The sequence below is a fragment of the Erithacus rubecula genome (genome assembly GCF_903797595.1).
Source record: "Erithacus rubecula genome assembly, chromosome: 1".
Taxonomy (NCBI): Eukaryota; Metazoa; Chordata; class Aves; order Passeriformes; family Muscicapidae; genus Erithacus; species Erithacus rubecula.
The window spans coordinates 98,637,590-98,653,668 of record NC_136658.1 but is presented as its reverse complement, the minus strand read 5'-3'; the positions used below and the strand labels follow the sequence as shown (position 1 = coordinate 98,653,668).

Here is a 16,079-nt window from a genome sequence, read left to right as displayed (position 1 = left end):
TCCATTGTAGATCTCAGCTAAAAGGAGCAATCTAGATGCACACCAGTGTATTCCTGCACAGAAACAAACCTGACCATTAATACCCAGGTGCTGAAGGTGCAGCTTGCCTGCTGCCAGCATTACCTTCAAAGCAGGCAGTAACACTCCCAAGCTGCAGATCTGCACTGAGGGCCAAGCTTTCTGCAGCAGCACATTGTGACATATCCTGTCCCTCTGCCTGGCAATCACCACCTCACTTAGGAGTGCACAATAACAAAATCAGACAAAGCATTATTTCTAAATCCCAACTCATGGCATACTTCCCTTTCTACAAGGCACACAGTCATGACGTTCAAGCAAAACCTCATCTCCATATTAAACTCTGATGAAAATTTCTGGCTAGAAGTACTGAATATCCAATTTGATGATTTCTAGTACATTAGATTAGAAAATACCTTTCTTATGCATTCAATAACAGTGCTTTTCAGCTGCCATCTGCACAGAAGCCCTCCTGACAGTTGCAGAAAGCTAATTGAATTGTTAGAGGTACTTCCAATGATTTCAAAAAGCTGTATTTCAATTTCTTAATTACTCAGCCATTAGGGTGAAGATAGGTATTCTACCCTGGGCAGCAATGTCCTTAATTTACCAGAATCAGTCCTTTACAACATAAGAACTAAGACTTTACAAAGCATAGTCCTTTCATTGCCTAGATTTTTCAAGCAAACAGCAGTCTCCAGCTTTAAAGAACAGTAGCCCACCTTCTCTCCTTAAGTTCACTTTTAAAAAGACAGTCAGCAGGCATGAAGTACCACATAAAAACCCTCACATAAAGGTTGGGTCACTATTTTGATACATTTACAAATCTGAGTTCTATTATTTTGAAGAAGAGTCCAAAGCTGTTCACCAACAAAGCAGCTAAAAGGTTTGAGATACAGTTGTGCTATACCTCACCAAGCAGGGAATTCCCTCAGAGAATCAAGGCAGCAGCAGGATTATACACACAACAACACATCCCACTTCCTATTTCTTTACAACTCCATCGTGTTTTGAAGACTAACAAAGTAGCTTGTTTTACTGTCAAAGGTCTCAGAAGGTTGGATTGGCAAAAACTGAAAAGCTCATATAGAAGAATGGAGTAGAACAATTTCTGCTATAGAATATCTTCTATCTTCCCAGTCACTTTCTGCAGCAAAGACACTAACTCTGGAAAAATAAATCTTTATTTTAACTCTAGATTTTACACTGGTCAGCCTGATTAACATCCCTAATGTACAGGAACAGATATATGTGTACATGCACAAACAGTTACCAGCACCTGAACCACAACCCTTAAGACACCTATTAAAACTGCCATAGCAGCTTAGAAAACACTTCTGACATATTCACACCAGAGATCCTTAAATGATGATACTTACTAACATCCCCACTGAGAATAAGAATATTCCCAAACTGTTTGGAATGCAGAATTTTGATATTCTGAAAAGGTGAATCTTCATCATAAACAACTTCATCTATGTCATACTCCACCAGGCGCCCATCAGCTGTGGGCCAGTATCTATCAATGACACCTCCTCTCAAAATGGCTGGCAACCTAGAAAAAATAATAGAGAAAATGACAAAAAAATTTGGAATGTTTGTTTTCCAAAAATTCACTTTAAACTTACTGTGAACTCACCATAATGAATAATATTTACAAGAGGCATCTAAGAAAACTTGCCACATTTAACAGATATAATAAATCCACCAGTTATATGATAAATACACATAACTTGCTAAGGGACAGATAATATACATGGTTCTTTTTCATGTACAACCTCTACAATGTACCTGTGAATTTCTCTGCATTCTAAGAGATGGAATTTACATAAGGTATGAGCCTCTGCAGAAGAATCAGCTCATAACTAGAAATTAACACAATACAAAAACAGAAAGCTGGGGGAAAAAATTACAAAACCTCTTCCCATCTCAGTTCAATTAAGAACACCATTTCTGATTCTCTCTGAAGCTACACTGAGACACAATTTAATACATAGAGAAACAAAATAGGGAACTATTACACTGTTTCAAACTGAGCTGGGTCAGCCTATAGTACATAAGTACAATCCTTCATATCAGACAATAGCCTGCAATACTTTTTAAAAGTGATTCAAGCATCTGCTAAGATAGTTTTGGGTTTGTTGTCTGTGGGTTTTAGGCTTTTTTTAAAATCCCATAGGTGTACCTTGGTTCAAACCAGTATTTCACCTGTAAAAACAAACTAGCTTTGAAATGATAGCAAACAATCAAAGGGATTGCATTTAAGCAAAATGTGCAGGCACAGAGTTCATCAGATCTCTCACAAGCACTACAAAGAATTAAATGAGCCTTTTTCCAGGACACTGTAGCAGAAGACCAGAAACAGACAAGCTTCTTCTGAATTCCCTAGTGATTCCCAATCGACATTCCAGAAACACTTCCTACCCCCAGCGAGCCGCCAGATGGCAGCACATGGTGGGAGCCAGAACAGCCCTGCCTTGCAACAAAAAAGCACTAAAATCTTCAGCTACATTCATCCTAGTGCAGCTGACACCCAAACAGTGGAGCACAAATTAAAGAGCCCAAAAAACAACAACAAAACCACAAACAAACAAGAAGACCTCAAAACCCCACACAAACTAGAAACAAGCAAAAAAAGACATTGAGGAGTGTGTGACAAGACCCAAGCCAGCTTCACTGGTCTAGGAGGTTCATCTTCCTATACCAAGGTTACCCAAAGATCTAGACATCTCCAGGCAGATGTTGGCCTGATCCACTTTTACCAGGTTGATGTAACAAGATAATTACTCTGTTTTATGTAATTATAAAACAGAAATAGCAATATGCAAGTACAATACCACATTTCAAATTACTACAATTTTACTTGTGGTCTCTCAACTTTCAGATCTACTTTCTGCCATAGTACTGCTTAACTGTTTTCCTATTTTGTAGTTTGCTCCTTGGTTTTACTGAGCCTTGTTGATGTCACACTTGCTTTTTACTTTTCATGACCCATTTTCACTTTTATGTTCCTTCAAGCACCTGCTGCACTTTCTACCATGTGCATGCCTACAGTTAGTGCTCCATGGCTTCAAGGTATCAGTAACTGCCAGCCACCACAAAGACAACAACAAGCCAGTATGAAAGTAATTTCAGCACCAGGCCATGAGCTGCAATTTGTACCCTTAAATTTTAACACATAGCCTTGAATTTAAATAATCCAAAATAACAAGGGGCTTGCAAAGTCTCCCTCCTTAAGTTTAATTCTAAAAATTGGTTACAAAACAGATATGTTCTTGGCAGGTCCCTAAACTGCACATGTCCACAGCAAGCACCAGGAGGCACAGCAGAAGCAGAGATGTTGAGAAAGAGCTGCAGGAAGCCTTGTCAGGGAGAAGTCTCCTCTATGGGCTTGAGCTCCATTTTAGCTCTAATCCTCACCCCTGGTCCCTGTGCCAGAGCTGCACTGAAGCTCTGTCCCCACCTGCCCAAGTCTTTTGCCAATCCCTGGCACACAGCTCAGAGCTGCCTCAGTAACAGCCCAGCCTGGCAGCCACAGGGTCACCATCATCAGCTCACCTTCTCTGTGAGCTTTGGGATGTGACCCACAGGGTACAGTTGATGCCCTGGCCTTTGCCTCTGCCACCCTTGGCTGCCTAGCCCTTTCAGACCAGTCTGCTCCTGGTTCCACATTGCATTTTCTCTCACTATTTCATGCAATCATCACAAGAAAATAAAATATAAAAAAAAATCCACCCATACTTTCATACTCCAGGCTATTCACAGCATTACACCAAAGAATAACTTGCTTATTATCTTCAGTAACTATGCAGAGAAGCCACATACAGAAGTAGAGGAACTAACTTACCGTTTCACCCTTTTTATGTTACCATGAAACAATTCTTTCATTCTTTCTTCTACTTGGTTTAGAAGCTGAAAAAAAAAAATAGCAAGCCAGAGGTAGAATTTGTAGATCTTCACTTCATACAAAGTATCTGTTAAATTAGTCTACCTGGAAGTCAATAAAACATTGCACCTGCTATGAAAAGGCTTTGAAATGTAACACCAGAAGCCCATGAGTAACTAGCCAGCCTCCTCAGCCTTGTTACTAGCAAGAATGTGCACATTTCAGCTGCTGTCATCACTGTATTTAGCTCTTCTCCAGGATAACACAGCCAAGGAGGGAACATGAGAATCCTTTAAAGTTCCATTCCTGCTACAGCAGTGGCCTCTTGCCCTGCAATATTCAATGTCTAGAGCCTTCATGCCAGGGAAGATAAAGTTCTTTCTCTCCATGAAGCAAAAGATTTGAGTATGGAGGCTCCCCATCTCTCAAAACAGAGAATACAAAGTCTCATACTAATACACCAGGTTGGAGACTGAGTATCTCACATCCTCCCTCACTGCCCTGAGTAGGTGAAGAGAACCAAACTCTTACCAAGACTGTTGTATCTTTATAACTTCCACAAAGAGCACAAGGCCCAGTACTTGCAGAAGAGTGTGTGCATTCATGCAGCCAAATGTGTGTGCAACTTCAACAGGTGCTACTGTTCTCATCTGTGAACATCCAGGTTCAAACTGACTATATTATTTTTAATATTTGACCATAATAGACTCTGATAGACCTGAAAAAAAGGGGCTCCTGTTGGAGTGTGTAATCAAAGATCTGAGTTCTTCAGAGAGAAATCAGAATGCAGGGATTGAATTAAAACCTTTGAATGGACTGAAGTATGTTAAGCCACTCACACAAAAAGTCTAAGTTTAAGTTTTAGAATAAGTAAGGAAGCAAGTAAGTTTCAGAATGATCTTTAAGTGCTTTCAGTGAGTAAAAGGTCTCAGAGTAGAAGTGCAAATTCCAGTGAAGTTTAAAAAACAGTCTTAGATACCAGTGTTTTCCATGGAGGCTCCAAGGACATAGTTTTAGACACAATAAAACTGTAGTAAGAATACTGCTTACATTTTTCAGCCAGAACAAGATAGACCATATGTATAGTTTATATGTAACCTTGATGCTAAGAAACTAGAATTCCAATAGGTTAAGAAGTGGTTGTTTGAGTTAGTGTCTCAGCTTGTTGGGAAGTTTCTATTTAAGAACATGCACTGGGGAGAGCTGGTGCTTTTTGCCTTTTGCTTTGCTCTCTCACCAGTGTCATCAACACCCAAGAGGAAGACAGGAGCTGCCCAGTGACATCAGCCCTGCTGGGATCTCCAGGAGCAGCTTCTGCTTCTATTTAGGACTTTACACTAAAACTTAGCATGGACTTAGTGCCTGTGAGTCTTTTACCTTTTGAGACTGATGTGCTTCTGCAATAAACAACTTTATAGAAACTATTAGCTGCTTTACTCATTAAAGAAGACAACCCAACAACCTGGTGCCCAGAGCACCAAATTAATCCCACATTTGGTGTCCCATGTGAGGAATGAACTCACGACCTTCTGAGGCTCCCCATACAGTCAGGTAACCCTAGTAAGATAAGCAACACTCATACCTGATCAACTTCTTCTCTTCCTTTCATGTCATCATTGTAGCTCTGCAGATCCACCAAGACCAGCCCATGAGGGTGAATTCTCAAATTGGCAAAACTACAACAGAGACCATGATGATAAATTTATTATCAAAATCAGAGTAAGGAAATCTAAAACAAGTTTTATTAAAATACAGAATGAATATATTTTCCCCAGCATCTGTAACTGTAGGCAGTGCCACCTCAAGTCTTCCTCTGCAAGTTATGAAGAGCAAACAAGTTGCAAGAACTTGCCTATAACTACACAACTAATAAAACCAGTAGGAAGCAAGGCAGTGAAACGGTGTTTAAGCCACACCAACTATGGTACAATGAGAATATGCTGCATGCTAGTCTATAAGGCCTGCAGTGTTGGTTTGGGCTTTTTAATTGAAAGAAAGCCTTAAGAAAACCGAGACTCTTTCCTTCCCCTCTTTTTCCTTTTTACTTCTGGGTGTGTTGTCTGTTTTGTTGGCAGGCAAGGTGATTGGGGTTGGTAGTCTGGTTTTTTGTTGGTTTTTAAAAAAAAGTTTATAGTAACTATTCAGAGACACAGATCATATTCAAAGCTGAATAAAAATCTGTGAGAAGCAATAAGCATCCTGGAGCAAACCACAGCTGTGACTGGCAAAGAAAGTGCAGCAGCAAACTCATCGATGAATACAGATGCAAAATCAACAAAACTCCTACTGCATATTTACTAGAGGAACATTTAAAAAGCAGAAAACCAAAGCTTTACCATGCTAGCACATTAGGTGAACAAACATAGAATCTTTGAGAAGTTGCAACTAAGAAAACAAGAGCCAAGGGCAGCGGGGAAGGACACAAGAAAACAGTGTAGCAAAGGCAACATCCTTCCCATTCTAGGGAAGAGAGAGGACAAAGAAACAAAAAGGCTACAAGGGGATCAAAGGAAGTGGAGGAAAAAAAGGAACTGGAAGAAAAAAAAACATACACTGGGAAAGAAGAGCAGAAGAGGGGATGGGAACAGGAATGGCTGAACAAATAAAGAAAGGTATTCAGGGATAGAAATGCATTAGAACAGCACAAACCTCAGATAAAACTGAATCATTCTCTGAGTCTCTGCTCTTATCACCCCACTCAGCCCCAAAGGAAAACAAACCAACTCATGCTGTAATAAAGTTTACATGATCTTCCATCTCCCCACCACTCCCACCGTTTTTTGTCTCTTCCCAGGCTCCTTTTGCAAACTGTCAGCCTCAATGGGAACAACCATCTCCCCCGTGGTGCTGGGACCTTCAGCCCTCAGCTGCAGTCAGAGATAAAACCTTGAATATTCTGTGTTATCTGAAGGTAACTTCTGGTAACTGTAAAACGGTCAAATTATGAAATTGACAAACAATTCAAGAATAAAACCACCTCCCTGGCTTTGGAACAGCAGTGACCTGCAGCTGTCATGTGTTGATACTGTAACCCAGTTCTCTTCAGAGGATGGGACTGGGCAGTCTGAGTCTTTTCCTCGAGACCCTGCAGACAGGTCTTGCCCCTAGGAAAAGGCATTTCTATTTACCATACACATGCATGCCCAAAGCCCATAGACTGTCACTAGGTTGGAGCAACTCTCCCTCCATCCCAGAGCTTCCCCACTAGGTGTCCTCCAACACAGGCTTTTAACTAGGGAACACAAAAGCCTACCAGGATTCTGTTTACGTGAGGGTTTGGGGTTTTTTTTAAAGGAGAGAAAGACAAAAGAGCAGAATTTAGATGATCGAAGTACTGGCCACTCCAGCAGGTTTTGGACACAACCATTCACAGTGAAAAGAATGAAGTCCATAGACCCTCAGAGCTGTGGCACTACAAACACAAACAGGTATATGCATTTTTTGAGATGCTCTAATTTGAGTCCCTGAAAACTGGCATCGTGTCAAATATTTTCACTATCAGAAAAGCTTTTTTATCAGCTTATTTCTATACTCTGGGAGTTGTTGTTGGCACAAATAAGCAACAGATTGACTGCCCCACGACTAGAGCTCTCTTTTAAATTAATGTCCTACAAGAATCATGTAGCTGTCATAAGATTTGACAGCTGACATCTTCACTTCCCTTGTGACTCCAAGAGAGCCTCACCAGGGGATGTTCCTGCCCCTGCTTTGAGATGGGAGCCAAGAGAGAGAGGAGAGTTGCTCTGAAAGCACAGCCACATGGCTGCAGATTTTTAAGTGCTATGACAGCATTAGAATACAGAGACAATAGCACTGCAGAACCATTCATTTCATCTGTCACCTCTAACAGAATAGCAGGGTCCTGACACCTAGGGGAAAGGGGAAGAGATGAAAGGCAGGCAGCAGGCTGTGTAATAGGACAAAAATTCAAGTTCCAAGTTTCTGGTTGATATTCTCAGCTAGTTTATGGTAAAAGAAAACCAACTTGAATGAAATTCAAAATTCTCAACAATAATACAGGTCCAGGTTGATTATACTTTGGCTATAAGTTATCTGGACGAAAACAGACACTAAAACAAGCTAAAATGCCTGTAAAGATTTAAGCACACAGCCAACAGTATAAGTATTCTCAAAGTGAACAGCTCAGTATTAAGCAGTATTAAGGCAGTAGTGGCAGGCCAAAGCTGAACTCACAAAAGAGTTACTAGCTTTAGTCAGCAGACAGCAAAGGCTGTGCTGGCTATTGTCACTTCACATTTGTCTGCTTGGCAGAACATACACGAATGTAGGTTTTCATCAGCAGAAGCTCTTTTAATATGTAGAAGAGGGTTCTTCAAAACACTGAAAAAAGTCTCCATTTTCTACCTATGAAAATACAGGAAAGATCACTTTAGAATCCAAATGAGAGGAAAAAAGTTTGCTTCAAAATTAGCCCCTCCTGTGTAACCTTTCTGAAAAATATAACACTTGTTTTAAAAAACAGCCACCTGCCACACTTTTGGTGTGTGCTTGCATGTGTTTTTATAAAAGTAGAAAAGGAAAAAAAATAAAAATAGCTGAGTGAGGAGGCATCCTCTTCCTTTCCATCTGGCAAGGAAATCTCCATCTGAAAAGCAGTCCCCACTGTAAGAATACTCCACTTGTTGCTGCACCTGCATATCTGTCACATCCTCCAAGACTGTACTCATGCTTTTTGTGCTTTTATGGAAACAGGTGTCAGCTACAGACAATTCCATAGAGTGCTGCATCTTAGTACCTGAACATCAGAACACATCAGATGTCAACAAATAATTCCAAACTGCACAAAGAAAAGTAACTGCTGGAAACAACTAGGAAGCAGAGATCAAAATATTCTAATCCAAAATGTACCATCCTACCTTAGTTACTTGTACTGCAGAGTATGAAACACTGCCATCCCACATGCCCAAGAAAAGATTTCCCAAACCACCACACCCGAAGAATAAAGCTGGATATACAGACAGGTACCCACAAACTCCTTTTTACCCACTAAAGCTTTTATCCTGCTGACTAACTTTGAATCACTATAAAACAGAATAGTTTAAGTATTTCAAAACCAGCTTGGCACTCCTGTAAAACTACTGAGGGAAACTACTGAGGAAATAAAAATTTGCTTATACTAGGAAAATTTAAAATTTTAAAAATGGCATGACATTGCTTCACTAAAACATAGTCATTTTAGAAGTCTTCTTCACCTTAATTACAAAGTATTTGAGGGACCTTAAGGAACTAGACAATCACATTTCTTCATTATACCATTAGTCCAATTTTTTACAGAATAAGAAAATTAAACCAATAAAAGTTACTGTGGTAGCTGTTGCTGTTTCCTACCAACTGCTTTCTATTCTTCAGTCCATTTTTACACTCTGGGTCACTCCAAAGGCAATTACAACATTTTAGCTTGAAACAGCTGAAGAATGTTCATCCTGCTCCTTTAAAATATGCTGTCTATCAGCAAAAGACTAACAAAGAAAAGAAAAAAGTAAACACACTCCCCTCTCCCTTCAGTGTTAACACATTCATCAGCATCTCTGAGACATACAAACCAAATTCAACAGGGTAAAGCTTGCACTGCTTGTAACAGTGGAGTCAAATGCCAGTAGGATTATACTTCTCTAAACAATTCACACACTGAAGTTAAAAATGGATATGTGTATAGCATAAGCTTTTCTAAAAGACACTCTTCTACTGTGAAAACTGACTCAAATTTCAGGTTTTGTGGGTTTTTCAAGAACTTCAAGGTGGAACATGGCAAAAGGAGCATAGATGCACAAGGAAAAACCTCTCATAGCTCTATGCAGTATAATAAAAGGCTACTTGCTCACAAGCAGTAATGAGATTAAAACAGAAGATATCAATTTCCAAATATTAGCTTCACATATTTTATTCCTTAGATGCAACAACACTTCTCAATCTGTTGAAATATACTGTGCACTATGACTTTGCACAAAGTCTCATATACATTAAGTAAGATAAAAGCTTCACATTTTAAACAACTGTTTAGTCCAAAATAGTGACTTTTCAGTCAAAGTATGCTGCTTAATTTGACCCTACAAACCATTCTAGAATAAATCTAAAAACACACAGCTCAGAAAAATAAGATTTCTGGGGCCTCTAAACTAAAGAGGCAGAGCTCTACTCTGGCACATGCTACTGTTCTCCAAGCAGAGTTTGGGCAAGGGGACTGGCAAAACAGAGGAATGCATCCACCCCCACCACTTCAGAAGAGAACTTGAGTGGTTCAAGTGAGCCATTCCCTGCCCCACTCCAGAGCCTCGTGTTGATAACCCCTTTAGTAAATCTTCAGCTGAACCTCCCTCAATTAGGTTCTTTGTCAGAACAAATCACAAAGTAAATGGACCAGGTAGAGTTGCCACATATGACTTTTGCTTGCTTAGCTTTGGACAAAAGAGAACAGGGATCTGTTGCTTTGGTAGTGACAACAGGAAAGCACATCTTAATCCCCAAATCAGCTCCAATTTGTTCAACCAGTGCAGCCCTCCATGGGGCTGTTCACATGGTAGCTTTGTCAGAGTTTTGTCAACAGCAGTGACCACAATTCCACAGATGGCAGCAAGGGGCACCCTGCAGGCTAAGGGGGTAATCTCAGCAAACTTTAGTAATATGGTGCTAAACAGTGGCTGTACACTATCTCATTTCAAATATTGTTCCCAGAGATTAGTACCCAACTTGTCACATCAACTGCACATCTGTCTTGCAATGGCTCAGTCACCTTTGGCTGGCTAAAAACGTTTGTGTGCAAATGCTCATAAAACCCTTACTCAGCACCCACTCCATCTCTGCTAGGGAGCTTGTGACAAGTTGAAGCCAGCCATCCTTAGAAGAGCTGCTCATGACACAGCTACTCCTCCATCACAATCCTTTTTTTCCAAGTTTTACTACAAGCTGCTGCTGGAAATGAAGTACACTCATTGTTTTGCAGGGAAAACAAGAGGAAAAATCTGCATGTCCTGGCTACTTTCTTCCTAGCTGTGTCAGGTACTATTTTTATGCTAACTAAAAATATGTGATACTTTAGGGCACTAAGATAAAGTGCAGACAAACTTGCTGGTACTAAGAGTCTATTTAGTTGATATCCTCCATACACTCATCAGTTCATTCTTACAACTTGTGAAATGTTTGTTTTGCAAGATTCTTTAACTGTCCAGTCTGTTGGGTTTTATGGGTTTACAAACTCATTTGTTTAAGTTAACTGAAACTAAATCAAACAAAATACAAACAACACTAGCAGAAATATAATGTTTAGGGCTATCTTAAAGAAAAAAGTATTCAGGCTTTTTCTAAAGCCAAAAGAAGCAAAACTGCTGAGGTCCAAAGATCACAGAAAGTTCTCCTGCACATGTGTTCAGTTGACAGTGTAACAAGAGCAATCAAGTCAGATTTTATAACTTAGCTTCTTACAAGAAGCTTTCTCAGAAATGCTTCCAAGTATCAGTTCACTTATCTCCTGGAAAAGTAAGGAAACAAAGACTGCCTTATAGTAAGTTCCTGGAACATATCAAAAGACAGGCAATTTAATTGAAGCTGCTCCTTTAGAAGATGCTGTCACCTTAACAGGAGTGATCAGACAAATTCATCATTTGAGAATTCACATCTCATATCCCTCTATCACTTGAAGATATGTTCCTGCATGCAACATGAGGTCATGCAACCAAGTATACCCAACCTTTCACTCCTCTAGCTTTTTACTTTCAGGTATATTATCTTTTAATTCTTCAGAGTTTGTAGAACTTTGATATTCTCTAAGAGAATTACATGAAAGCTTAACTCAATAGAGAGGAAGGACAGAACCAGAATAGAAAATTACCAACTTTGCTATCTTTACACCAACTCCCAGAAAAAAGGCTACCAGAACTGCAATGTTGATCAAATTATTCAGGAAAATATAAAAGCACATGTAACTAAAGACAGAATAAATAAGGCTGTGTAAAAGCAAGATAAAACTAACACTTTTTCTAGGCACATCAAGTATAAAAAACGAATAATTTTGAGCAGAAAAAGCCAGTACCACACGTGGAAAGCTAACTGAAATATATTAAAAACTTCCCAGAGCACAACTGAGAATGATAAACACAGAACTAGTTACATCCACTTACTTGCTACCTTAGTTTGTGTCTCAAAGTAAATTCCAATCAAACAAACAGAAACAAACCACCAAACAAAAAATATCCAAACAGCAAAAAGCAAAAAACAAGCAACCCCAAAACAGCAACACCCACAAGTATGCCAAGAACAGGTAACTAAAGAACAATAAAAAAATAAAGTGCAATAAAATCATGGCAGTTACTTATAAATAGACCCCATTAATGTATATCATAATCAACAAACCCTCAACACTGTGAAGCAGCATCAGGAAATAGAGTGAATGTAGTTTTGTTAATCAGGTTGTCTCAGCTTTTGTGTCACTAATGACACCAATCACCCTTATCATGCTGGTAATTACTTCAGAAGCTGCTTGAGAATTTGAAGCATATAACAGCAGGTAAACAGACAGATTCTAACCCTTTGTATGTGAACAGTGGCAGCTTTGTCTAACAGGTTTAGACATTTAATGGTCAGAAAAGCTACAAATACATTGAACTAACTTGAGCTGTCCTGCATCTGGAAGGAGTAGTGCTGAGACCAAGGCACCATTCTATGGTACAGACCAGACTGACAAGTTCAACCTTCCAATATCCAAACAAGATGCAAGATGGCATAGTCCAGATCAGAAACAATACTCTGCTTTATTATAGCTACTTCATACACAAGGCTGATAAAAGGATAGCTTGCCCTGTCAACACTACAGGAGGTCTGACAGAGGGAGAAAAATATTTTAAGGAAGGTCATCGGAGACAATCAAAAGAAAATCCACTTACCTGCCATTTTTTTTAATGTAGGTTACTAAATAACCATGGTCTTCCCAGTTATGAACTGTTTCTGTCATTCCCTGCTCCTGAAAAATGGGCTGTAGAGCTTTAAGAACGGCATTACAATCAGCTGCAAGACAAAAAAAAAAAAAAAAAAATAATCAGTGAGGATTTTCCACTTAAGTTACTTCTGCATTTTTGTAGAGTCTGGAACGTTTTTCATAGCAGCCTGAATTAATTTTTCTTTAAGTGCCATTTGAACACATTTTCATGTATCTTTTCCTCTGCCCTTCCTCATCTGCCCAGAGATATTTCTCAGTGCATAGTATCCAAACAACTGTCTTTTAAATTGCTTTTCAGTTGAAATCTTCATGATATTAGGGAAAGTGTTCTCAGAAGAGCACACAAAAACTCATTTGGAAATAACTGACATTACTCTGGTACAACTAGTTTCAAAAGCAAGCAGATAAGTTATCCATAAAGGCATTTCTTCCATCAGAATATGCTAAGTTCAGAAGTCTCAAGTTTGCTGTACAGTTTTGTGGGGGTTCTGTAACCCACAACATAGCTTTAATGAACATTTTTATTTTCTTCAAATAGGTGTTTCAAAAACTACTTGCAAGTTTTGCCCATTTATTTTAGAGTTGACAAGGTGAATAGGTGGAGAATGCTCCCAAAACTGCACTTAGCAAAACAGGAACAAAACTGGAAAAACTAATCATACCAGTGCAAGTGAGGAGACCTAACAAAAAAACTAACCTATAGGTTGTCCCTGTAAGGCAAGTAGCACCATTCCTACTTCACAAAGCACAGAACTAAGTCACTATAGTCATGCAATATGGCAATAATGTAACCAGGATTTAGTATCTCTACCACAGAAAACACCTGACAGACACAGTATGGAGGCACAGTTCATAAAATGCTTCAGCACAGACAATCTTCCCCAATGTGACCTTCTTAAAGAGTTATTCCCAAGGTGTTTTGTTTTACTCTGCTCCCAAAATACATACACATTGGAAACCAGTAAAGGTAGTCTGCAGACATAATCAGCAATAGTTTCCAGGATAAAGCAGAGTAGTAGAAGCTACAAAGAACTAAAAAAAAAATCCAAACCAAATAAATCAAAGTTCATCAATCATCTCCACGAACTCCACAGTAGGCTAAGCTAAAAATCTGATTGCTTGAAAATTGTTTGCCCATCTATAAACCTCAGACTTGAATTACCCCTGACTGTTTCAACCAGACAGACTGAAGTAACTGATAGAGCATTTACTTTTCTTCAAAACACAAATCCAAGAGCAAGCCAATTCCCCAGTAGCCAAGGATATTTAATAAAAGTTGGAAGGCTTTGCTTATTGCTCCTACTATCTGATCTCAGTGCATGTTCTGAGATATTTATTTTTCACCTTCCACATCTCACTAACTCCATGCTGCAAACTAAAGGAAAATAGAACCAACAAAACTAAATTCTGTTAGACCACACTGAATTTTTTAACTGCTGGCTCCTAAGAAGAAGCACCACTAATGAAACATCACAGTCCTCAGCCACCATGAAACTTCCTCCTTTCCCTACCTTTCTATAACAATCTGCATCATCTGTACCAGTAAGATTTTAAACTTCCTACCCAGTGTCAGGTTCTACCATGGCACAGGCAATAATTAAGGCTCAGAGTACACAGCTTGTCTGCTCAGTAACCATGGTTACAGCAGTAATAAGTGGTCAAGCAATCAAACCAACATGTTTTTCAGACATCAAAAGAATAGATAAATGGGGCCATAACTATCAGCCACAGCTCCTAAGCTAGCTCTAACCCCTGCAGCCTTGCACCAGGAAGGGAACTTTGCAACTCTCACTTTGAACTTGCAGCTTCTGGCAGGCATCAGCCCTGTTTGGAGAAGGGAAGAGCAGCTGCTCCAATGCCAGAACATCCACAAAGAATTTTTGCCACTTCAGACATGGTCCCCACTTCTTCAGCAGAATTTGCTTCCTTGCCTAACCCCTTTACCTTCTCCATCTTTCTCAAAACAAGTACCCATTTCCATCCTCTACTTCTTAAGTCATACCCACAAAAACATTACTCTGTTTACATGCATGCCACACCTTCCCACAGCCAAGAGTAAAACGACATGAAACCCAGGTCGAACTGGTGTCCAACCAATGCCCAAAGCACCTCACTCCTGCAGCTCCTGCAAGATAGCAGCAAGATACTGAACAGACAAAGAATTGAAGCACTCATACCACATTTAGCCTGTTTTCATCAGCTTCAAGGAATCCAGCTAGGTGCATCTTGGCAGACACTGCAGGACAAATCATCACTGATTTCTCTGCTCCATGAACATACAGGTCAGCACTCAGCTCCTTGCTAAGAACCCAGGCATAAGCTCGATTAAGCTCTCCCTATTATGATACTAGCTTTAGGAAATTAAAACAACATGCTCTTTTCACAAGGTACCCTTTTAGTTATACCACACAAGATTTGCCTTGGGGGGGGGCTAATTAATTCTCCCATGTTGGAGATTCCTTAGTAAAATGTTTGAGGTATGACTGGTTGCTTAAAGGCATCAGTAAGTTTCAGTAATCTCAGGATCTCTCACCCAAATCCACTTGTCACCACCTCACTCCAAGCTCAGATATGCTCTTATCAAGCACTGATAAGCAAATAGGACAATGGTGATTAAAACAGTAGGAACACCTTTGAGTCTACATCTAAGTGTTTATTCAAGAAGTCATTATTTTTTTTGGTGATTCAGGGACAAAAGAAAAACTCTGGACACCAAGTATAAAGTACTGGTTTAGGTATTTGATAATTATTTGCCAGAAGAAATGAAAAATGCCCAGTTTCAACTTTAGAGAACAGGAAAAATCCATTATGTAGGTTTTGAAATACATGAAACTTTCAGGAGAGTTAATGTCCAGTTTAGCAGAACATTTTTGAACCCCAGCACATTTGAAGACATGCAGCAGCTGCAGATATTCCTCTGATTCTGAGCAGCAAAACAGTCAGTACTTGACAGTAATTCATGAACATGAAAGCAAAGTCCAGAGTCACTGTAAGCATCAAGTCTGACCTCATGCACAACCCTGGTGAGTTCCACCCTGATATTTGAGCTCAGCATTGGAGGCATCTGCTATTGAGCCAGACTATCTCAAAATACTCTGACTTAAGACTTCTTCATGCCCTATGATTAACAACATTTCTGTAAGATAAGGGAACAGGTCAACTCTCATTTGAAAATATTCACCCCATTTCCAACTTCAAATTTTTCTTACCCTGATTCTCAATTAT

General features: G+C 39.5%; 1 protein-coding gene across 1 annotated transcript in view; it reads right to left on the bottom strand.

Annotated features, from left to right (window-relative positions):
* SMS (spermine synthase) overlaps positions 1–16,079 on the bottom strand; it is a 40,697-nt gene that overhangs the window by 14,967 nt on the left and 9,651 nt on the right. Inside the window, exons 2-5 of the mRNA XM_079320205.1 lie at positions 12,802–12,922; positions 5,487–5,580; positions 3,866–3,930; positions 1,398–1,573 (exon numbers count right to left, since the gene is read on the bottom strand). Coding sequence (XP_079176331.1) covers positions 1,398–1,573; positions 3,866–3,930; positions 5,487–5,580; positions 12,802–12,922 — 456 coding nt within the window. The remainder of the gene's footprint in view (positions 1–1,397; positions 1,574–3,865; positions 3,931–5,486; positions 5,581–12,801; positions 12,923–16,079) is intronic.